The sequence below is a fragment of the Rattus norvegicus genome, chromosome 9 (genome assembly GCF_021556685.1).
Source record: "Rattus norvegicus strain SHRSP/BbbUtx chromosome 9, alternate assembly SHRSP_T2T, whole genome shotgun sequence".
NCBI classification, from domain to species: domain Eukaryota; kingdom Metazoa; phylum Chordata; class Mammalia; order Rodentia; family Muridae; genus Rattus; species Rattus norvegicus.
The window spans coordinates 20078542-20103282 of record NC_141542.1 but is presented as its reverse complement, the minus strand read 5'-3'; the positions used below and the strand labels follow the sequence as shown (position 1 = coordinate 20103282).

General features: G+C 41.9%; 2 protein-coding genes and 1 pseudogene across 2 annotated transcripts in view; all 3 read left to right on the top strand.

Annotated features, from left to right (window-relative positions):
- Positions 1–5437: 5437 nt before the first annotated feature.
- The window catches only part of LOC148003427 (uncharacterized), a 42769-nt gene continuing 23465 nt past the window's right edge, over positions 5438–24741 (top strand). Inside the window, exon 1 of the mRNA XM_087568652.1 lies at positions 5438–5624. The gene's annotated coding sequence lies outside the window, so the exon portion shown is untranslated. The remainder of the gene's footprint in view (positions 5625–24741) is intronic.
- Positions 9964–10836, top strand: LOC148003429 (reticulocalbin-1 pseudogene; annotated as a pseudogene).
- Positions 16702–24602, top strand: LOC148003428 (disks large homolog 5-like). The gene is made up of 5 exons (XM_087568654.1): positions 16702–16878; positions 17598–17757; positions 19093–19224; positions 19894–20077; positions 23810–24602. Exons 1-5 carry the CDS (start codon positions 16749–16751, stop codon positions 23813–23815), a joined length of 612 nt encoding a protein of 203 aa, XP_087424780.1. The 5' UTR covers positions 16702–16748; the 3' UTR covers positions 23816–24602.

Here is a 24741-nt window from a genome sequence, read left to right as displayed (position 1 = left end):
CCATCTCTGGGACCAAGTATGCATCAGATCAGTGACGGGAATGGGGTGCTGAGAGCCTGGAGCAAAGGGATGCTAGATGCATGGCCACATTTGAACAGTGCTAAAGCAGGACTAAATGCTAAGAAAAAAAGCCATATGCAAAACATGTAAATTTTAATGTCCTCCAGAAAGGCAAAACCACAATAATTTTACTGTTTGTCAAGCTGCTTGTGTCACCAAACTTCTAATATTGGTAAGGATGTGAAAAACTCTTCTGATGCAAACCAGTTGCCAATAAGAAGAGCAACCACTGTCCTCACCAAGGTGACCTGGATGCTGTCAAATAGGCCGAGGCAGCCTGGACAGCCATGAGAGTATGTTTAACACACAGATATCTGTCATTTCAAAACGGGGAAAATGAAGCCTGACTTTTCCCCCACTTTATGCAAAACCAAGAATACTCCAGCATTGAGTCTTACAAATAAAAATATGCCAAGAAACTTCATAGAATATGCATTTCTCTTGTGTGTGCTCCTGAGTGTGTGTGTTTTGTTTGTGTTTTGTGTGTGTTTTGTGTGTGTATGTGTGAGTGTGTGTGTATGTGTGAGTGTGTGTGTGAGTGTATGTTTTGTGTGCATGTGTGTATGTCTGTGTGTATGTGTGTGAATGTGTGTGTGAGTGTGTGTGTTTTGTGTGCATGTGTGTGTGTCTGTGTGTATGTGTGTGAGTGTGTGTGAGTGTGTGTGTTTTGTGTGCATGTGTGTGTGTCTGTGTGTGTGTGTGTTTGTGTCTGTGTGCAAAAATGCTTCAATTATCTGCTATGGTGAATAGTATACCCAACTCAATTATGAAGGTTAGTATTAAGCTGTGATAGTATGTGGAGAGTGGTCACAAAGAATAATTAGGAGTCCTCTTCTGTTAAGTTGTCTGAGACTTCCAAATGCTGCATGCTGTGAGTGGGCCTCACATCTCAGCACACTAATTCTATTAAGTACAATTCCCCTGTGTTTTTCTTAAACAATTTTCTTTGAAAACCTTTAATAATTTTTTCTCCCATTCATTTTTTGTGTTGGGGACAAGGGTCTTTGTTTTGTTTTGTTTTGTTTTTCTTTTTTTTTTTTCTTTTCTTTTTCTTGCTTATTTTAGGTCCACAGGATTTTCTGTAGGATTTGAGGAAGTCCTAGACTTAGGACTTCCTGGATCCATATACTTTAGGGAATTAGCCAGTTCACTGAGCACATTTTTTCTTTGTTTGGTTTCTGTTTTTCTTTTGAGATCTCACTGTGGGAGCAGAGGAAGTCCTGAGGAACTGCAGCCCTAAGTGGATGTGTGTTGTAAAAATGATATGACCATGCCACGGAACCAAAGCCATCTATCCACGGGGAAAAGGCAAAGGCCCCCATGCCCCTTGAGGCTCAGAGACATGACAAAGACTTCTCAGGATGGCATTGATAGTGTGTCCAGAAAAAGTCTACTCTACCTTTCTCCCTGGCCCCATTTGGATATTTACATCCTGAAGACTGCTCCCTGCAGAGACTGCTCCTACTGAGATTAGCTAAATCTGCCCCTTGTCAGTTACATATGCATAGTCCTCCCCTCCTTGTTTATCTGCATGTAATGCCCACCTCCTTGCTGCCCCTAGCAACAGCCCTCCTTCCTGGCTAACTCTATATAATAAGCATGCTGAGCTTCTGGGATGCTGCATTTTCTCCAGCTCACGGACCCAGCCTTCTCCATGAATGTGTGTCCAATGTCATTCTTCATTTCCTCCTCACCCCTGGTCAGGCCCAAGTCCCTGGAGCCACACAAAGGACTTGGCAATCTCAGTCTGCTCCACTTTGAAGGAAGTGCTTTCTAAACTGAAATCTAAAGCACACAGTGGGTTCAGCTCCCTCTCAAGTGTATTTGGTGAGGGTTGGGATGGGTGTGAGTCCAGTTACATTCTGACTATTGCAGAAGAGTAAAGGATTCACAGTTTGCTTTTGGTGAAGGTGAGCTCCCCAAGAGGCTATCATTGCCAACGTTTTCCCAAGTCACCTTCTAGGAGGTCAACTGACTCCTAGGTGAGTCTTTGGTTACACTGCTTCAGTTTTCTGTGGCTACACTGTCCAAATGGCACCCACTGGTCACACATGGCTATTTGAGATGAACTGAACTTAGAACTAAAATCTGCCTCTTTAGTCACAGCGGGCAAACCAGGAGGCAAATAGCCAGCCAGAATCCACAGCCAGAAACACAGCAGATATAGAATATTTCTATCATCTAGAAATTTCTCCTGGATAGCAGTGGTCTAGGTTCTTGGTGTCTGGTTTTTCCTTCAGGGAGAATTACTTGCTGTACTAATATCCAAAGGTTTATTTTTAAAGCGATTTTAACAAAATACGACTTACTCATCCCCAAATTAATCCAGTTTAAGTCTACAGTGCAATGGTTCCCCATAAATCTACCCGAGTTCCCCATAAATCTACCAGAGTTCCCCATAAATCTACCCGAGTTCGTTGCTAGACCACGGAACAAAAGAACGAGAGTGTATGCAGTTATGTAAAATGGTATGCAACAGTATTGACCACTGCATAATTATACTGCACTACTTTTGAATTCTTCAAAATTCAGGCTTTTTATGGATAGTTGTACAAAAATACATTATCCTAGAGTTGAGAAAATATACAGTATTTCATCTTGGCTTTTTTTTTTCATTGAGACTTTAATATTTTTGCATGTTTTGCTAGTGTGATTAGATTCTTTATAAGAGTTTTATTTTTTGGAGTTTTTTTTTCTTTTTTTTTTTTTGTTTTTTTTTTTGTTTTTTGCCAATCTGGTCAGTATTTGATGCCATTTCAATGTTCTCAGGATTTTGATGAAAATAATACTACAATGATAAAGTGATACTCATTTTCTTGAGCCATTTACATATGTATATACACACATATATGGGAAGTTATGTATACATATTTCTATGCTATACTGTGTAGAATACAATTCTATTATACGTCAACATATACATTTTGCTCAATATGATTTCTGTGAATGTTATCAGTCATGGGGAAATATTAAGAGCCTGAATAAACATGGACAATATTTGCAGAATGCACATAAAATTGAAGATGGTATATAAGCAAAAATGTGAAGTATATCACTTACACTTTCATATCGAATGCACTTTAAAATTTTTAATAGATTAAAAAATTTAAATCATCTTTACCCAGTTTCTTGTTTTTTTTCGAAATGTGTCTCCTGGATGATTTGAATTATATATGCTGCTTAAGATCCGTTTAACAACAGTGACCTAATGCCTTAAATGTGTTTCTGATATTTCCATTCACTTGATCACTGTTCAATAATTGTACCATGTTGATAACTGTACTTTCTTTTTTATCACTTTAAGAATGTAACTTTCATGTGTGAGTATACACTTTTGATCCTAACACTTTGAAGGCATAAGCAGGTGGATCTGTTTTTTGAGGTCGACCTGGTCTATATAGGAAAACCCTATCTTAAAAAAAAAATCAATCAATAAATAAGCAAATAAATAAAAAGAATTTAAAACATTTCCAATTAATATGAACACAACCACATCTTTAATAACAATTGATTTTTATTGCTGTTAATTCATATAATCAATTTACAAAATGTTACATAGTGTCATATGGGAACTCAATTTCATCGTAAAATAAACCTGCTTTTCTCTTTTCATTGATTGCTCTTAGTTTCCATATTCATACACATATATAATTTATTCTGATTATTCTCTCCCCCACATCGTCCCATTCCCTCCCTGTGACTTAAACATATACAGTCTTCTAAATTTAGGTTTCCGATGTTTGATTTCTCTTTTATTTATTATACATTCCTTTACTTTTCATCTACATTTTATGATATCTTAATAAGAAACCCATTCTGTCATTAGCACTCTCGGTGCTTGATAGGAGACATTCACATTCTTCAGTAGCTTGTCATCAGTGCAGGAAATGACATCAAGCTCTCTCTCTCTCTCTCTCTCTCTATCTATCTATCTATCTATCTATCTCTATCTCTGTCTCTCTGTCTCTGTCTCCCTCTCTGTCTCTCTGTCTCTCTGTCTCTTCTGTCTCTCTGTCTCTCTGTCTCTCTCTCCATCCCCTCCCCAATTGTTCTGTTTTCTAGTACAAGGACTCACACTTTAGTCTAGCCTTGAACTCAAGGCAATCCACCTACCTCAGCCTTGTGAGTGTTGGGATTCCAGGCATACACCATCTTGCCCAGTGAATTTTGTGACTCTCGTACATCCCTTTACTATTTCTGAGTTATTTTTAATATTGCTGTGACCCTTTTCTAGCTTCTAGATGTAGATACATTAACTGATTAGAAGGTTTTATTTTTAAAGATTTATTTATTTATGTACATGAGCACTCTGTCTGCGAGTGTGCCTGCATGTCAGAAGAGAGCTTCAGACAGAAGAGGGCTTTGGATCCCACTACAGATAGTTGTGGGTCACCATGTGGTTGCTGGGAATTGAACTTGGGAGCAATGGAGAAGCAGCGCTCTTAACCACCAAGCCATCTCTCCAGCCTGATAAAAAAGATTTTAAATTTCATTCTTTTCGTGTTTGTTTACAATCTTTCTTCTTGAGAACACTGTGATGGAATGTCCAAATGGTGATTAGTGGCGGTTGGTAGAAGGAGCCATATGTGTGATGCCACCATATGTGTGAGGGGCTGGCAACAAGGTGCAGACCCAAGACCATGGCCCTGAGCACTGAGGCTCGCCTGCTGGATGTGGGCTCTCAGCCCCATCAAGATGCCTTCAGGCGAGGACAGCAGGTGGTGGCTTGCGCCCTGCTGAGCCAGCCTAGGAGAGTGGCAACCACAATCACCATGCCCAAGCCTCCAGCCTGGGGCACCAGGAAGCTCCTGCTGTGATGGCCTCAGGTTAGTCATGGTGGGCCTGGTGGCCCAAAGAAGCAGCCCCGGCTTCCGGGGACCCTGAGAGTGGACTGGCGGGCCTGAGCGGAGCTCGGAGCTCCACACCACGCGCCTCCGCGTGTCGCGCCTCCCCGTGTTGTCTGCGCCACGGAGTGGGCACACGTGTCCTTCCCACCCCGCAGCTCGACCGCGCCCGAGCCGGGCCTCAGGGCACGAGGAGCTCGTGGGTGAGCGCGGGGCCTGAGGGGGCGGGGCGCCCGCGTTATATTTGGCGCCGGCAGCAGCGCGTGTACCTGGGCGAGTTTTCCTTCCGCGGGTGCTGGCAGCCCGGGCGCCGCCGCCCAAGCTGACTCCTCTCTCTCCCTCTCCGACCCCGGCAGGCCCCAGAGGTGATTCTGCCTGCAGGATGTCCTCCATGCTGGAGGCGAGCTCTTCGCAGGCGCCACATCGTGAACAAAAAGAGAAAGAAAAAAAGAAAAGAAAAAGCTGAAGAAGCGGCCAGGGAAGGGGGCATTAGCGGCATTGGGGGTCACCTCGGCCACGGGAAGGCGCGCTAAGACAGTGGCGGGGTTTCCAACAGCGACTCCACCCTTGCAGTGTCCAGGGAAGAAGTTGAGGCTAGTCCTGCCAGGGGACCTGGAGGCCTGGCGCCCGCGCGGACCCCTAGCCCGACCTCAGGTCTGCTCCCCAGGGACAGCAAGCCTCAAGCAGGGCGGGCTGCACCTTAAGAGCAGCATCATCAAGGTAGGTAGGAGACCCGCGCCGGCCAGTCCTTAGGCTCCTTCTGGGCCCCCCCACCCCCGCCCTGGGAAAGCAGTGGCAGAAGGAGGCAATGCAAAGGGAGCCCATTGGGTAGGGGAAGGGAGGGTTCAGGGATGGATGGAGAGTTGAAGCAGGGATTGGAAAGCCTATGGCATTGGGAAAGAGTGGAGAGGTGCTGTGGAGTGTGCATGAGAGCTGTGCTCTGACATCCCCAGAGCAACTTGGGGCTGTCACACCTCTCCAGATGACTTGGAATTAAATGACCTGTACCTGCCAGGGCAGGACAGGCTTTTCAGAGGCAGCTTAGCCTGGTGGCACACTCCCTGTAATTTTTCTATTGTATGCTAAAGGACGGGGATCGTGGGAAAATATTTCCTTAAAAGCTCAGGCAATGAATTATTATTTAATAGATTTCTTCTGATCTGCTTTGTAATTGGTTGCCCATTGCAAGAGATTGTATTTGGAGGATGTAAAATACCCTCCTTCAATTACTCGGAGAAAGGGAACATAAACAGAGATTTCCTCTTTTTTAGCCTCCAGAGCTCTGAGAGATTACAGTTCTGCATAATTTAATTCTTTCCTGCCTGCCAGGAGCAGGCCTCCAGATCAGCAAGTTCCTTTGGAATGGTTTTGCTTGTTTTTGTTTATTTTCCATGGTGCTGAATAGAAAGCCATGAATTGTTTTGTAAATTTTAAAATTCAAGAGGTGATACCCAGAGTTTATGGTGGTTTCCTTCAAATATTGCAGTGTAGTTGCAGCATAAAAAAATACTTCTTGTGACAAGAAGTGGAAAAAGAAAGTTGATGAGCTAAGAAAAGAAGAGCCTTGAGGCAGATCAACCATTTGGCTTCCTCAAATATGGAGCAAGCATGGAATGTGGCTTTTTCAGAATTGAGGGGGTTTTTAGGATTGGGCAGTGAATGCTGTCTGGTGCTAACCCGTCCCTTTTGTGGCTGACAACCCTTAGGAGAAGGTCAGAATGTGCCAACAGCACAGAGTTGGCACTGGTGGTGTTTGAACTCAGAAGTGCTCAGGAACTGTGAAAGTTTGTCTGTTATCACCCTGGAGCCATCTAGTGAAATAGACCACTGTGATGCTGTGTAAGAGGCCATTGTGAGGGCTGGAGAGATGGCTCAGTGGGTAAGAGCACCAAGTGTTCTTCCAGAGGTCCTGAGTTCAAATCCCAGCAACCACATGGTGGCTCACAACCATCTGTAATGAGTACTGATGTCCTCTTCTGTTGTGTCTGAAGACAGCTGCATTGTCTCACATATAAATAAATAAATCTTACAAAGATTGTCATCTACTGCAGTTTCTGTGTGGACAGGGCACAGTTGAAGGGCTTAAAGATCAAGTACATTTCCTGTCTTTAGAGATCAAGTGTATCACCTAACATTCAAACCAAGAAATGTAGTGTCTTTTTTGCTGCTTCTGTACCTTTAAGTGATGTAACTTTTCTCCTATTACGTCGTTTGTTTCCATGATAGTTGTTTTCAAGTATATATGATTATCGCTCCTATTTGCAGAGCTATTCAATATTTTCATTGGTTAAATATTTGTGGTGAATTTACATTGTGATATCAGTAAAATGCTATGTGAAAATTTTAGAGAATATACCAGTTTGGGTAATTGTAATAACCTTTGCCCTCAAGTGGCGGCCTGTTTTCACATTGAAAAGACTGGAATGTATTACCATCCATAGCAGGATTGATAGGGAAGCACAATGGACAGCGACAGTGTTGTTCCCTTTGACAGTTGTGGGAGCCAAGAAAGAAGAGTGACTTGCTTTTTGTGATTTACCAAATCAAGACTCAGTATCATTACTATAGAAGCCCATGGGAAAAATGATGAAGTTTTCAGAAATCACCAGTTAAAGATATCGTGGTTTTGTTTATATTGAATTCTGAGTTTCAAAGTTATGTTTCATTTTTCTTTATTCCTTAATGAGGCTTTTTATTAAGTTTTTTATTCACCATTACACCCTTAGATACACAGGGCTAGGATCAGAGTAGGTGCTCAATAAATCACTGACCATCGGGGAGGAGGAATGATAAGAAAGTATGTATTTTCTGTAAGTTCTGCTAGTTTTGGGAACAGGTGGTTTTAGGTTGACCAGTTACAGCTTGGTATCTTGTCCCACATAAGACAACTTGACAGAACCCCCTTTCTAGCCATTATGTTCAACTTATTTTTCTCTTAATCATTCTTGAAAATCATGGAATTAGTGTGGAAAATTGATTGTACCTGCAGTATAGCAAAAAAGGCCAGTATAGATAGGTAAGCAGTTATGTTTCTCCATGAGCTGATGTCTTAAAACATCTATATTTTAGGAATTTAGTGTTGTGTTTTCTAAACATACATCGTACAGCATACAGATAACATCGTAATAGAATAAAGGAATCTTTTGATTTAGCACCAAATTCCATAAAGCAATGACTACTGCACAGCTCTCTTGGCTATATGAATAGCCGAAATTATATTTCACTCTTTTAAAGAAATAATGAAATTACTTAAGGTTAAGCAAAGCCCATTGGAATAGTTTACTGTGGTGTTTCTCTTTGGTTTCTTGTGCTCTTTTAGAAGACGACTTTAAGAAGTCAGGGCCGCCAGGTGGTTAGTGTGGTCAGGCAGTCATGAGCAGATGGTTAAGCGATGTGCTAGGGCCCCATAGGCCAGTGAGCCCAGCCGAAGAGCAGAGGCTAGCCAGTGAGCCTGACTGAAGAGCAGAGGCTAGCCAGTGAGCCTGACTGAAGAGCAGAGGCTACCCAGTGAGCCAGGCTGAAGAGCAGAGGCTAGCCAGTGAGCCTGACTAAAGAGCACAGTCTAGTCAGTGAGCCTCGCTGAAGGCTGAAGAGCAGTGATTTTAACCTTTATTTCTAAGTTCTTCCGTTTTCCTAAAATTTCTACAAAAGTTTGCCTTCATAAAGTTTGGCTTTAAAGGTTCTCCTTGCTCTCTTCTTCTTATCTCCTTTCCTCTTGCTCTTATGTCACAATAATTTCCTTACTCTCAATGCCTTACTCTCAACGCTATGCCTTTACTTCTAAGTTCTTCTTGAGTTCTGTTCTCTTCAGTTCAGTTCTGTCTAAAAAGCTTTCTCTCTCTTTGTCCTCAGCATTTGTATATCTTTCTGAACACAGCATCACATGGTGAAAAGTTCACCACAAGTTTGCACAGGAATTCAAATCATAAGTTGGATAATCAGTTTACGACAGAGAATGTTTACATGCATATCCATGAAGAGTAATCATCAGGATAAACAGTCACCATCTGTCACTAGCTCTGCACATTCATGGAGAGTTAAAAGCTGTAATATTTATGAGAAAAGAATAAGTGAAATTACCTATAGGCAAATCCAGTCAATTATTTATGTTCAGTCCTTGCACCTATAGTAAATCATTAGTTCTCTTTTTATGAACTTTGGTTAATTGGTTTATACCCTCTTAGGATGGGCTCTAATTTGTAGATGCCTGCTTGGTATTGCAGAAGCAATTCACTCATGACACTTTAAGAAGAAGAGTTCTCAATGCAATTTTGATTACCAGAGAAAACTTAATAGCATTCTCATTATAAAGGAGCTTAAAATTACTAATCTCATTTTAGGAATTGTTATAGAATTATAAGAATTATAGGAATTAAGACATCATCTATTTGTCTGTACATCATCATGCCAAGACAATACATCTTCGTTGCTCTGTGGTGATCTGCTCAAAAGACTAGGGTAAAGAGCATGACAAATACAGAGGCAGATACTTGCAGCCAACCATTTAGCTGAGATCAGGGTCCCCAATGGGGGAGTAAGAGAAAGGATTGAGGGAGCTGAAGGGGTTTACAGCCCCATAAGAAAAACAGTAAGAAACACCCATAGCTCCCAGGGCTGAAACCACCATCCAAAGAGTACACATGGACAGACCCATGGCTACAGCTGCATATGTAGAAGAGGATGGCCTTCTTGGGCACAAATGGGAGGAGAAGCCCTTGGTCTTGTCAAGGCTTGATGCCCCAGTGTAGGGGAACCCAGATCAGGGAGGCAGGTAGGCCTGGGTAGTGCGGTGGGTCTGGTAACACCCTCATAGTAGAAGGACGAGGTGGTTTTATAAGGGGTTTTGTAGATGGGAAAACAGGAAAACGGTTAACATTTGAAATGTAACAAAAGCCCTCTCTGGGGATGGACAGCTGCTAAGGTGCTCTGAGCCCCTACTTCCCTGCTGCCTCCCTTTGATCGCGACTGTGGTACATGGTGTCAGCCTGGGACTCTCCATGGGCTGCTGCTGGCACTGGTCCTGGCGTTCAGGGCCAAAAGCATGATGAGCAAGTAGCACATGGTTTGTCCCGATTCAGAGCTGGGCGAATGGCCACCAAAGGACAAGCACAGCTTCCTGTACGATCATGAGGTCTTCCTGGGCAAGGAGGACTCCAAGACCTTTGATAGCTAAGCCTGGAAGAGAGCAGGAGAGGCTGGGGAAAATTGTTGATCCAATTGACAGTGATGGAGGCGGCCTTGTTACTACTGAGGACCTGAAAGTTTGGATCAAACAGGTACAGAAAAGATACATCAACCAAAATGTGGCTAAACTCTGGAAGGATTATGATAGGGACATAGATGAAAAATCTCCTGGGAAGAATACAAGCAGGCTACCTATGGCTACTACCTGGGAAACCTTGCTGAATTCCAAGATAGCTCTGATCATCACAACTTTAAAAAGTTGCCTCCACGAGATGAGAGGAGGTTTAAGGCCTTGACGGTGACCTGACAGCTACTCAGGTCGGGTTCATTGCTTTTCTGCACTAAGAGGATTTAGAACATATGAAGGAGATTGTAGTTCTGGAAACGCTGGAGAATATCGACAAGAACGGGGATGGTTTTGTGGACTAGGATGAGTACATTGTGGACATCTTTTTCCCATGAGGACAATTGCCCTGAGACCGACTGGGTTTTGTCTGGGGAGCAGTTCAATGATTTCCCAGATCTGAACAAGGATGCGAAACTGGATTAGGATGAGATTCACCATTGGATCCTCCCTCAGGACTATGACCGTGCACAGGCTGAGACCCAGCATCTGGTATATGAGTCAGATAAAAACAAGGATGAGATGCTGACCAAGGAGGAGATTCTGGACAACTGGACCATGTTTGTGGGAAGCCATGCCACCAATTACAGGGAAGATCTTACCAAAAATCATGATGATCTTTGAAAGAAACTCATCCTCATGTGGCCAACAGTCACATGCTTTCTACGGTTATTCTGGGTGATTGCTATATTTGTCAAGTATATAGCAGTTCTGTCCCTAAACAATAAGAAACCTTTCTAAAGCTCAAAAAAGTCATACATTGCACCACAAACAATAATAGTAGGAGATATAAACATGCCACTTTCATCAATGGACAGATCAGGGAAATAGAAATTAAACAGAGACACAGAAAGACTAACAGGTTATGAAACAAATGGATTTAACATATATTTATAGAACACTCCACCCTAAAACCAAAGGATATACCTTCTTCTCAGCATCCCATTGTACCTTCTCCAAAATTGACCATGTAATTGGTCACAAAACAGGCCTCAACAGATACAGGAAGGTAGAAATAATCCCATGCCAAGTATCAAAAAACCACGGACTAAGGCTGCTGATCAATAACAACAAATAGGACAGAAAGCCCACATATACATGGAAGTTGAAGTCAATGACAACTTGGTCATTGGAGACATAAGAAAGAAATTAAAGACTTCTTAGAATTTAATGAAAATGAAGATACAACATACCCAAACTTATGGGACACAATAAAAGCAGCGCTAAGAGGAAAACTCATAGCTCTGAGTGCCTGCAAAAAGAAACAAGAGAGAGCATATGCCAGCAGCTTGACAGCACTCCTAAAAGCTCTAGAAAAAATTAAATAAACCCTAGAGGAGTAGAAGGCAGGAAATAATCAAACTCAGGGCTGAAACCAAACAAGAAGAAACAAAACCGAGTATCAAAAGAATCAGCAAACCCAGGAGCTGGTTCTTTGAGAAAATCAACAAGATACATAAACGCTTAGCCATATTAACCAGAGGTCACAGAGAGTGTATCCAAATTAATAAAATCAGAAATAAAAGGGAGACATAACAACAAAATCTGAAGAAATAAAAAGATCATCAGATCCTACTACAAAAACATATATTCAACAAAACTGGAAAATGTGGAGGAAATGGACAATTTTCTATACAGATACCAGGTACCACAGTTAAATCAGGAACAAATAAACCATCGAAACAACCCCATAACTCATAAAGACATAGATACTGCTATTAAACATCTCCCATCCAAAAAGAGCCCAGGACTACATGGATTTAGTGCAGAATTCTATCAGACCTTCATAGAAGACTTCATACCAATACTGTCCAAACTATTCCGCAAAATAGAAACAGACAGAGCACTACCAAACTCCTTCTATGAAGCCACAATTACTCTTATACCTAGACCACACAAAGATACAACAAAGACAGAGAAATTCAGACCTATTTTATTTATTAATATTGATCAAAAATGCTCAATAAAATTCTTGCAAACTGAATCCAAGAACACATCCGAACAATCATCCATCATGGTCAAGTAGGCCTCAAGGCAAGGATGCAGGGATGGTTTAATATACGGAAGTCCATCAACGAAATTCATCATATAAACAAAGTCAAAACCACATGATCATTTCATTAGATGCTGAGAAATCATTTGACAAAATTCATTACCCTTTCATTAATAAAGTCCTGGAAAGATCAGGAATTGAAGGCCTGAATCTAAATATAGGAAAATGCAAAATACATCAAACCTGTACTTAACATCAAACTAAACTTAGAAAACTGAAGGAATCCCACTAAAATCAGGGACTAGACAAGGCTGCCCACTCTTTCCCTACTTAAGTACAATATGGTACTTAACGTCCTAGCCATAGCAATCAAACAATGAAAGTAGGTCAAAGGGAAAAAATTAGAAGGGATGAAGTCAAAACACTAATATTTGAAGATGATATGATAGTCTACTTAAGCAACACCAAAATTCCACCAGAGAACTACTTAACCTGATCAACAACTTCAGCCAACTGTCCGAGTATAAAATTACCCCAAACAATTCAGTAGCCTTCCTCTACTCAAAGGGTAAACAGGCTGAGAAAGAAATTAGGGAAATGACACCCTTCACAACAGTCCCAAATAATATAAAATAACTTGCTGTTACTTGAACCAAGCAAGTAAAAAATCTGTATGACAAGAACTTCAAATCTCTGAAGAAATTGAAGAAGCTCTCAGAAGATGTCAAGATCTCCCATGCTCATAGATTGGCAGGATGAATATGGCAATTTGCCGTCATTTGGTATAACATAAAACCCAGGACAGCAAAACTCTACTCAACAATAAAAGACCTTCTGGGGGAATCACCATCTCTGACCTCAAGCAGTATTACAGAGCAATAGTGTGTATGGTATTGGCATACAGACAGGCAGCTCAGTGGAACATAATTGAAGACACAGAAATGAACCCACACACCTATGGTCATTTGATCTTTGACAAAGGAGGTAAAACATCCAATGGAAGAAAGATAGTATTTTTAACAAATGGTGCTGGATCAACTGGAGGTCAACATGTAGAAGAATGCAAGTTGACCCATTCTTATTGCCCTGTACAAAGCTTAAGTCCAAGTGCATCAAGGACCTCCACATCAAACCAGATACACTGAAAGTAATAGATAAAAAGTAGGGAAGAGTCTCGAAGACATGAGCACTAAGGAGATATGGAGGCCAAATCTAAAGCAGAGACTGAAGGAACAGCCATTCAGAGTCTGCCCCACATGTGGCCCATATATATTCAGCCACCAAAACTAGGTAAGATTGATGAAGCTAAAAAGTGCTTACTGAAAGGGACTGGATATGCATCTCCCCTGAGAGACACATCCAGAGCATGTCAAATAAAGAGGTCAGTGCTAGCAGTAAACTACTGAACTGAGAACAGGACGCCCTTTATGGGAATTAGAGGAAGGATTCAAAGAGCTGAAGGGCTTGCAACCCCATAAGAACAGCAATGCCAACCAAATAAACCACTAGCAAAAGACAATACATGGACTGACCCAGGGGTCCAACTGCATATGTAGGAGAGAATATCCTTGTTGGGGCACCTGTGGAAGTGGACACCCTTGTTCTTAACAAGGTTGGACCCTCAGTGCAGGGGAATGTCCGGGAAGGGGTTTCAAGGGGCGTGGATTGGGGGACCATACATATGGGGAAGGGTCCCGGGAGGGGGGCTTATGGACCAAAAACTGGGAAAGGGAATAAGTTTTGAAATGTAAATAAAAAGTATATATCTATTAAAAACCAAAATTTTAAAAAATGATAATAATAGTAAGAAATAATCAAGAAAAAAAGAAAATGTGAATAAGAAAGTAATTTTAGGACATGGAAAAAGATGAATGCCAGGTATTTGAAAAACTGTATGACCATGGTAAACACTTTAATATATGTGAGAAATTTTTTACATGTTACTGAATTGCATCTTTTTTTTAAATAGTGAATGGAAATCCAGTCCCTTCCTGGGTGTGAGGCTAGATATCCAGATGTAGTGGAATTCATTATTTGTTGAGTCCTGAATCTTTGAGTCTGCTTCTAACACAGCTTATGCCAAGGAAACTAGGCCAGGGTGCTGTCTAAGCCATTGACCAAACTATCTGGACTAATAATCACAGGTGAAATTCCACCTTGTAAATGGGACGAGAGGAATAAAAGATACCTTTAAGGATTTAAAAAAAATGAAATGTAGCCAAAAAATCCAATAAAAAAGTTTCAAATAAAAATAACTTAGGAAATTCAAAATACTGCGGTGCCATTCCACAATCATGATGTGTTTCCTCTGTGATAGCTTACCAGTTAATTTACTTCTCTATGACTGTTTTCTTATTTGAAAGTAAGTAATGGCATCATCTGTGGAGTGATGGTGAGAACAAAAGCTTTGCCGAACTTGAATAATCGATCCCTTCCGAGCATGTGCTTAACATTCTAAGCACAGGGAAATTTCCTGAGGGGATTAAAAAACAAAATCCAAACATAAAACAGGAACAACAACGATTTAAAAACATTCTGCACGCTGGGTATGAAGGCATGTTACAACTTTAATCAGCTTTGTAGGTATTTCTAATAAACACACAAAGAAACAAAAATCCTATCACAGTCCTAGCAGTTGCATCCAACAAAGAGAGAGCTGTGAGGTAGTGCCTTCTGCTTCTTTCCCCAGATACCCCGGGGCCTCAGGCCTGTACCCAGTGAACTGGACCAAGAGCAGCCAGGTTGAAATTCCTGCTGCCATGGCAGGATTCTGCAGGAAAATTTCCCTTTGACAACAAGGAACCTGTGTGGAGGAGACCTCTTGGTGAGTCGTCAAGGACTCTACATGTCCTATTCTACAGGGAGAAGCCCTGCCAGGTCTTTGGCAAGGCCAGCCAGTTGTTTGGGGAAGTCTCTGGTCCTGTGGCAGAGGGTGAGGAATGGCAGAAAGAATGGCAGCTCCACTGAGAGCAAAGGTTAACCCTTCTAGGCCTATGACCTCCTAATTAATTTGTCCTTTCACCTGATGCCCTATTCACATTTTCTTACTATCATACAACTGTGATCTTGATGAGCAGCTGGTCTGTTGTTTTCTTAATCAGTTCTTTGTTGTCACAGACGTTTTTAACTTACTCCAGCCCCTGAGACTTATTCATACCTTCTGTATGCAGTAGGACCCTTGGTGGGCCTGTGATCTCAAAAATAGAAGGTTCAGTAATCCAAAAGATTGGACTCCAGATTACCTCAGGCCAGGAAAGAAGTCAGCCACCATTAGTAAAAGAGCAAGGGAAAAATTACATAGGAAAAACAAGTGCCTTAATTAGAAGAAAAGATCCTCAACTTCTAAGGGGTGCACATCTGCACCCCTCTCTTCTGAGCTTTGTAAAGTGATGTTGTATAACTCTAGATGGTAGTAAAAGGCAGAGCTCTTCCCAGAAAGGTCAAACATGATTTTCACTCTTACATCTGTGAGGTGGGGTGGCATTATAGCACACATTCAGGTCGGATTATAAAACCTAGGATAAGAAGACAGAATCCACATATCACAATGCCAAATGGACTCCCTCCTCAACTTATGGACCCATTAAAATTGAGGTTCAACCTGAACTGAGGCCATTCCACTCCCTTCCCCTCCTCCTGATTCTTATGTTTGGTAGGAGTAAAGGATCATGGTGCAGCCCCCAATATTCTCATGCCTAGACTTGCCTATTCAGGAAGAATGATATTGGAGAAGTGATGGCTATATAGTTACAATGTAGTAACACAAGCTCCAAGTTGACATTTGCTCACTGACATCAAATTTAATTGTCTTGTTATATTTGAGAAAGGGAGGATGCCCTACTTAATATATAAAAGGGAAAGAAATTTATTATTTTATATATGCCCTGTAGTTGGTCCCTATGTTCCCAAGAAAAAGGAGTTTTTATTGCAAAAAAATAGGATTATAGACCATTGATTTTGTGAAATACATGGCTGTGTAATTGGAAACAATGTCAGCTGTCAAGGACTGCACACTAATCAACTATTTCTCGGTTTTATACACTCAGAGGTAAAGAAGAAACATATTGGCCTCCACAAAAAGGGAAAAGCTTAAGAATCGAAATGTATGTCACATGCATTGTCTCGGGTAGTAGATTTACTTTTAAGAAAAATCTCCCTCCTCCTTGGCCCCTAGAGATTTGGGTGCTAAGAAAAATCTGTTCTCCAATTCAGGGTTGTAAGCAACTCTCCCCAGCAAAAGCATTGTTGACTTCTAATGAAGCAGAGAGACATATCTAGCTTTGAAATAGAGGTTGCCAAATGGTATTCCCAGTGACACATGGGAGACTGGAGGAAAGGGTCCCCACAGAAATTCATCACTTTGTGGAGAGCTGGTTAGTAGGTAGGCCATAGAAATTTCCAGTGACATCATCAGTAAGCCCTTCACTGGACACTCTATTGTATCTAAGAGATCCCTAGAATCTTCAGCGATGTCACCAGTGTTGTGGTGACACCAACTGCCTTTGGGATCTTTCTTCAGTTCCCTTTGGGTTCACAAGCAGGCATGTTTCGCCAGCTGCTCAGGCTATTTCGGAAGGAAAGGGGAGATCAAGGAGAGACCACACCAGGTCAGAGAGAAGCTGACCCCCTCTCTAGTGAAACAGGAAGGAGGAAATCATTCTGGGGAAGGCTTGGTGAGTCCTGGGCAGAGTTGGGGAACATCCTCAAGGAGGTAGGTTTGAGATGTGCCTTCTAAGACTAGGCCTTACAAGCAGGAGCCTTGGGATTTCTCAAAGGCAAACCAAGAGTCAGGAGTTCCTAATCTTTAATTTGAGAGAAAGCCAGAAAGTGGTAAGCCGTCAGTGTCTTTTCTTGAAGTTTTTTAAATGTGAGTGTCAATGAATGGCAGGAGGAGGCACTGTGAGATTAACAATGTGACCATCCATGGTTGGGAGTTGAAGCACTTCATCCTCTAGATTACTGTAGGTTACATAAGTCTCTGATGGCGAGAACAAGGAAGGATGCACCCCTAGTCATGAATTGAGTGCTCAGACACTTTGGGCTGCAACACAGATGATTAGAGCTTAATGGTGCTAAGCATTATGAATTCCAGGATTAACTGCACCACATCTGATATGAGAGAACAATGTCCCAGATGTTTATGTATCAGTGAGGTTATACTGTTCAGGGTGAAGGGTCCTGTAATAGTGAGTGTGGCAGGTGTATGGCATTAGAGGTTGGGAAGAGGGACATAGCTTAAAAATCCACCTTTAAGAAAGCTTTTCTGCTCTTCCAGGGATTCACCCAGTCTCTACTATTTCCCCTTCCTGAACCTCCTTTTGGGATTCAGAATGATCTTTTCTGTCTGTGGGCCATCAAATATTCAAATTCACTTTGGTTTATCTATCTACAGGTTTTGGTAGGAAGGCATCATCCCAAAGTGTCATCAGCAAGCAAGAGGAGCTTCTAAAGGAACTGGAGGATCTCAAATTTGAAATCCAGAAGTGTCAATTCGAGAGGGATGAACTTTACCAAATCCTGGACCTTTATATCTATGATGATTGGGACCACAGGTAGTCATTATGCCCAGTAACCTGTTCACTGTCTTGTGCTCTCTTTCTGCTAACCCGAGATTTCCTCATAGCATGAGAGAGTTTCACCTCTCATCCTGGATTTTAAGGAGATTTGGCAGGCATTACCTTTGAGATAAGCTAGGTGCTGTGTGTTTAAGGTCAGCCTTTTTGTACTTGACCCTGAGCTCCTTGGATTAGCGTTGGTTCTGTCAGCAGCTGGAAGGACCTGGTCACACTTGCTGCAACTGTGTGTGTGAATGAAATGCCTGCACGTCATCACTCTTTCCTCTGAATTTGTTCATTATACTCTGATTCTATGGCACCTCCATGGATGTAGTTGGCATTCTAGATGTGTTTGGATATGGTTTGGTGTGTATGTATGTGGCAGTATTTGTTGGTGGTTTACTTAGGATCAGGACGTCTGGGACCTTTGATGGGGTCTGAGGATTTGTTTGATCAACACTTTGCAGGTCATGATAGTGATGAGTACGTGGAGGCCCACACTGATCAAAAGAGCACTTTGCTCCTTCTGTATACCTTGGTGGCACCTAGGACTCTCCTGAGGGGAGGAGGTGTTATAAATCCTCTTCCCTGTCAAACTTAGTTATGCCCTCTGGGAATTCATGTAACGATAGAAACCAAGGATTGAGTATACCTGCTTCGAAAACAAGAGAAATGTCATCACAGCTTTCTCTTAGGCCCAAAGCTGTGGCAGACTGGAGGAATCTTCTTCCTGAACTAGTCAATTCCATCATGCTCACCTGGCCAGCTCTTGAAGGTCAGGTCCCTCCAACTGGTACCGTGACTCTGTTGTCCTGTGCCCAGGATAATAAACTTAACCAGTACAAATACTTTGAAGGAGCAAGTATGTGGTACATACTGAGTTTAAGTAATTGAGAGAACAGTCTGATTTCACCTATTTTGTTTCACCTGCTTTGATCGTTAGTTTTTTATTTTTTTAACTATCCAGTGATGGTTTATTGTGACCTAGAAAGGGTCACTGTGGGAATAAATTCTTGACAGTTGTTATTCCAAAGAGGCAGGTCTCAGGCTCTGCCCACTCCTATATAGTAAGTCTTTGCAGAACCATATCTCCCCAGGATTTTAAGGAGTCCTTATTTCAAAACAAAATTTGCTTATTTACATGGAAATATTTTCTGTGGATTGAGTCTCACTGTTGGGTTTTGGTCTGGTTTTTGACTTTGCCAATTTCTTCCCTTCCACCATTCCTTGAATTTGAACTTTTTTATTATATATTTTTTATTTACATTTCACCTAATTCTGAAATCATGAGTTCAAAACATTATTTGTTCCTTTGGCCATGACCTAACCCAGGCTGGATGTCGAATTGCCAGTACTTCAGTCCGAACATGAGATGAGAATGATGGCTATGCAAATGATGACCAACTCAATAAGTGATGCCATGGAGAGGTACAAGGAGCTCATACAAGAGAACAGTTCCTACCAGTGAGTCGCTGACAGAGATGAGAACCCAGCACTAGGCAGGGAATGCTTCTGTCCTGTATGACTTTGAACAAAAGTCAGGGCTCTGGTTCCATGGTGTCTGCCTCTTAACAAGAAGCCTGCCTCCTGGCAAGGGTCTTAGATTTGTAGCTCTTGGACTCAGTTGTCCTACATGTGAAGGGTGTAGAAGACCCTCCAATTGTTATTTTCCCCATTAAGGATCCTCTAGATAGAAAAGGTTTGCCCCATGATGGGAATATCAATCAACTCTGAATCTCTAGGACTCTGACAGGAGATTTAAAGATCTGTAATCCATGAGAAACACATGGAAAGACTATATAGCTATTGGGTCTTCTATCCTCCCTCAGAGGGGATTTGACCTCTACTTGCAGATGGTTTCAGCATACTATGGACATATGAGCTCCCTTATGGTCCATTTCTTCTACCTTGATTTATATAAACCGTCTTAGTGTCAGGATTTTCAGAAGTACTTTCATTCACAGGGAATGTGTCCTCTGGATTTGACTTCCTCTAATTGGTGCTAACTTGTATAGTGTAGCTCTAGGCTGGGGACTTCTGGGGATGAGGACCCTTAAAGGGATGATTGTACTGGCAAGAGTGACAGGCAAATAGAAGCTGGCACGGATTTACCATTTTTTGTTTGTGGTTCAGTGTGAGGCACTCCCAGCTCCTGCATGAACAAGCTCAATTGAAGAACAATATACAGAGTTTGCTGAATGAGAAGAGAAAACTGCTGGTGGAGCAGACTGAACTGCCAGCATCCTCTGTGGAGGCAAAGAGGCTCTGTGAAGAGGCCAGAATGAACATCTGTGACCCCAGTGCCAAGCAACAGCAGGTAGGGTTAGGACTCAGGATCAGGCTGTCCTCATGTCTTACCATAAACATAGACAACCAATGTAGCTGTCTATTGAGGGATCTATGTCCTGACCTAGGTCTCATCCAAGTGTTCATTCATGTGATGGTTTACAAGGCTTTCTGTGGAGATAGCCCCTCTTCAAGAAACTGTGTGTTTGGAAAGCAAATGCTCCTGCTCTTCGAGAATCTGCAGTTTATTAAGGGAGATGGGTTGATCACACATCACAGCACTACATGCCATATGTGTGGAGGGTGCTATGTGGGAGCCCCTCTTTAGACTAGAGCAGGGCTTTGAGGGATGAAGCAAAAGCCCAGAGCCCATTTTCTTTGCAGGGGTCCTGTGAGATTCCAGGAACTAAATAGTTTAGAAGGAGGAGAGCCTGGTGGAAATGCCAAAGAAATGGTTGTCATTGTCATCTTTTGGTGGATTTGTTCTTTCTCCACCATTTTCCCTGTGTATCAAGACCATCTCTTCATGCTTCCTAAATCATGGTACCTGACAGAGAAAGAGTAGCAGCATGTCAGTCCTGTTTTGTTCGAGTGTTGCTGGAGAGTTCATATCTTGACCTTATACTCTGTAGATGCTTGGAAAAGCAGGGATGTGGAAAGGTGTTCTCAAAACCTGACAATTGGCATGAGAGATTTGAGACTTCAAGAACAGATTTATCTACCCCCATTCTCATCAAGAAGAGTGCTATCTAGGCCTTTTTGTTCCTTTCAGGAAAAATGGCTGAGTAGTGATTCTATCTTAAAATACCTGCTTTGAATAGTCTATATTATGTTGTTCCTCCAGTATGATGGGATCTTCATTGTTTTCTGCCGACTTGCGATTTTTGGTGTGTGTGTGTGTGTGTGTGTGTGTGTGTGTGTGTGTGTGTGTGTGTGTGTGTGTGTGTGTGTGAGTGTGTGTGTGTGTGTCTGTTTGTGCTTGTTTGTGTGTGTGTCTGTATGGGTGTGTGATAGAGTATGTGTGTGACTGGGTGTATGTGTGTGTGAGTGTGTGTATGTGTGTATGTGTGTTTGAGTGTGTGTGAGTGTGTCTGTGAGTGTGTGTTAGGGTGTTTATATGTGACTCTGTGTGTGTGTGAGTGTGTGTATGTGTGTGTGTGTGTTTGTGTGTACCAGCTGTGGCTCAGCATATTTATGCTCATGTTGTGGGTTTAATTCTGGATGATTTTCCAAGTGTCTCTACTATGGGTTCTTTTGTGTGTGTGTGTGTGTGTGTGTATGTGTGTGTGTGTGTGTGTGTGTTTCCCTGTGCATAATTGCACAGGTGAGTCTCTATTGCCCTGTTTCGTGAGAAAAAGAATCTAAGAGTTCACTTTGCCTCCATGAATATCAAATATAGCACCCCAATCACTTGGAATCTCCACCTAGCTCTGTACAGCAAAAGAACCCAAAACACGTGTAAAGTTAGATTTTCAAGTGATTAGGGAAAAATGACTGGTCTGCATCGAAATCCTTTGGAGCACCTCAAAGGAATGGAGTACATGGAGGTAAGGGGGGCTGCTTTATAAAATCCATTGATTTATGATCCTTCTCTGTTCTTTGTGAATGGTGAAAGCCCACTGGAAGGTTGTGTCACTCACTGTGTCTTCTCCAAGGTTGCTTTCCACATTGCCTGCTACCATTTCTTTCCAGCTACCTTGGCACACTACAGTTTCCGCTGGGAGTTTGGCTTGGAGTTTATTCATTGAGAATTTGAGTTGCTTGGAGTTGTATCGTCATCCAGCAAAAGCCCCATAGCTATGGTGTGGTGCAAGAACAGGGCAGTTTCAGGAGCCCCTTTAGGTGCACAGATAATCTAAAGCGCTCCCCTATGTTATCTGTGTAGCATTCTGCAAGTGCTGTCAATCAACATCATTTTCTCTCAGTTAATTTCAGCCTTAATGGAGTCAGGAGAAATGATGAAATTCAGACGGGTCTGTTAGTGGACGATCAGAAAGGCCTGTGAGAAGCCATGTTCTTTAAGTGGAACAGAAGTCTTAGTTGACCTAGAGATCCCAGAGAAAAGAATAGGTGTGCAACTAGAGCACATCTGGGTTGTAGTGGTCCAAGGAGGGAAACTGTATGAGAGGTTGGAGCCTTTCAATGGATTATGACTCAGTGTGAGATAATCCATGTAAGCATTTATTTATTTACTCCAAATATCTGTGACACAATCACATAAGAGGTAGAAACATTGTTCATTTGGATCCTGGTTATGGAGATTTCCTATGATTCTGGGGCATAGCTTTGGGCATGAAGTCACTCAGGCTATGGTAAAGAGAGCTCCTATTAGAAGAAGCTGTACTCTATGGGGAAAGTCTGAAACAGTGAACAAGAACAGGAGTCTAGTCCACCGCCAACATATGATCATGTGCTGGGAAACAAGACTGCTCTACACAGCCTTGGGAACTTGCTAAGCCAGATTGATAATAGGGAAAGAACCCTGATTCTATGTCGGTTCATGGGAGGACAGCACATCACTGACTGAGCTGTCTATAGGCTATGACCACTATGTTCATAACCCACTCAACATTTGTTTTTAGGCCTGCAAAGTATCCTGGGGAATCATTATATTAAGCATTAAAAGGGAAAGTAAACACTGCAATGTACTATGTTTATATTGTGTAAACACAAATGGCTTGTGTGTTTGCTAGTTAGTATTAGTGTGTCTGTGTGTCTGTGTGTGTGTTTGTGTGTGCACACATGCATGCATGCTTCCATTGACAGTACACTCATCTGATGACCAGAATAAGGAAGGATTAGAGGAAAGAATGCAGGACATTCTGAAGCAGAAAGAACCGATCACCCAGGAAAGTGGCTTGGGAGGAACATTGTAGAAGCATTCTGATATTTTTGAGATCAGGCAGGAACACAGACGAAGAAGCCAATTGGATTTCCTGTCCCTATATAACTATCCTTTTTGGATGGCTGACAACTGACAAGGTTTTCACCTTCAGTCACCTAAAGAACTACCCAGAGTATTGTTCTGGTACAGTTTATGTAAATTTTGTCCATGACAGGATATGTATAATCCTCAGGATTTCTTTGTATTTTGTACTTCTTTCTTCCTGTTAACTCTCTGATAAGGTCTGAGAACATTTTTTCTTCTGTCGTCTCACAAATTGCATTACAATAAGCATAGTCTTACAGGGGTGCTGTTATGTATCTCCATCACAATAAACTTTACTGTTCCTTGTGTATGCTGTGAGGATTTGCTGTGAGCACATTCTCAGTGATTACAGGATCTGTTCAGTGAGAATGGATTTGGAATGAGATGGCTTCTCTGTGTATTTGCAGATTCAGTGGTTACAAATTGAACATAGGCAGGTTCCTTCAGTGCTAACATAATCAGAACTTTCACCACATTTCTGGACATGTTCTCCAGAAGGAATCCACATGGTATTCTAGGTTGCTCATACCATTCTTGAACTCAGATTCAGACCCAGCTACAATGTTATTATTCAATATAATAAACCTGGACCAGTGACAAAATATGCTCATTTTTCTCTTAACCCCAGTACAGTGCATAATCCACAGTTCAAATTCTAGCAGTTTGAAAAGCTGAGATATAAATCCAAGCCCAGGTACTCTATGACACTTGGGGATGCAGGGACTGACCTCAGCTGACAGGTCATGCTGGATTGTCCAACTGAACAGAGCTGATGTAAGAGGGAGAGCTGAATTGACAACCACTCACTAAACCTTTATTCCCTTGCTCTGCTAGGTCTGAAATTCTCCAGCAGAAACTCGAACATGACACAGACCAGGACAAGATCTCCCTTGGAGAGAAGTGCTACAGGAGGAGAACTAAGTGTGCACAGCAAATACACCACTAATGTATCTCATCTGTAATGTCCAGAGCAATTGTGGACTGCATTTTCCTCCTTTAGTTTAACTTCTTTGGATTGAATAGGCCTTACTTTCACCTCAGCTCTCTCCAGCAAGTGTACACTTTTGGGAGGAACTCAGAGAAGTGTTGATGCACATCAATCAAGAGCTGCTGGTCATCCAGAAAGACTGTGCACGTGTAAATTTCTACTTGTCCTGATGGGTCATCCAGAAAAGTTTCATGGAGATCAGTTCACAACATTGGAAAGACTATGAAACAAAGTCTGTAATATCATTTATACTCAGTATTGGTAGGCTTTTTCCTTAATACCCCCACTCCAACAAAACAGACCTACTTCCACTTCTCTTGAAAATATTATTACCATCAGTAACTGCTTGTCTACTATGTCTCCAAGGCAAGCCACAGGCTATAAGCCAATTCTGCAAAAGGAGCAGCAAAAGAATGCTCAGCGCAATTCCTCTATTTAAAGTTTGCTTGAGTTTTGATTATTTTGGTTATTTGGTTTTCCTTCTATTCATTTGAAGATTTGTTATTTATGTGTTGTTGTTGTTTTGTTCATTTGCTTTTCTATTTTGATAAGGATATAGACTGTATATATTGACTACCTGCATCTGGTTACTATCAAGTAAATTGGATGTATTCTGGTAAATAAAGGAGTAATCTCAAACTCTTCACTGTTAAGAACCTTCTTTATTGATCACTAATGTCAACATCTGAAGTCCCACAGCTATCAGGGAGGGATCGATCTCTGCATTCTCATGGGCACTGTGCATCAGTCTTACTGAGATTCAAAGGCAATTATACAG

Coding starts and splice junctions, on each gene's coding strand:
- LOC148003428 (XM_087568654.1), top strand. CDS start 16,749: ATGTTTCGCCAGCTGCTCAGGCTATTTCGGAAGGAAAGGGGAGATCAA. Junction 16,879..17,597: donor ATCATTCTGGGGAAGGCTTG/GTGAGTCCTGGG, acceptor ATCTATCTACAG/GTTTTGGTAGGAAGGCATCA. Junction 19,225..19,893: donor CAAGAGAACAGTTCCTACCA/GTGAGTCGCTGA, acceptor TTTGTGGTTCAG/TGTGAGGCACTCCCAGCTCC.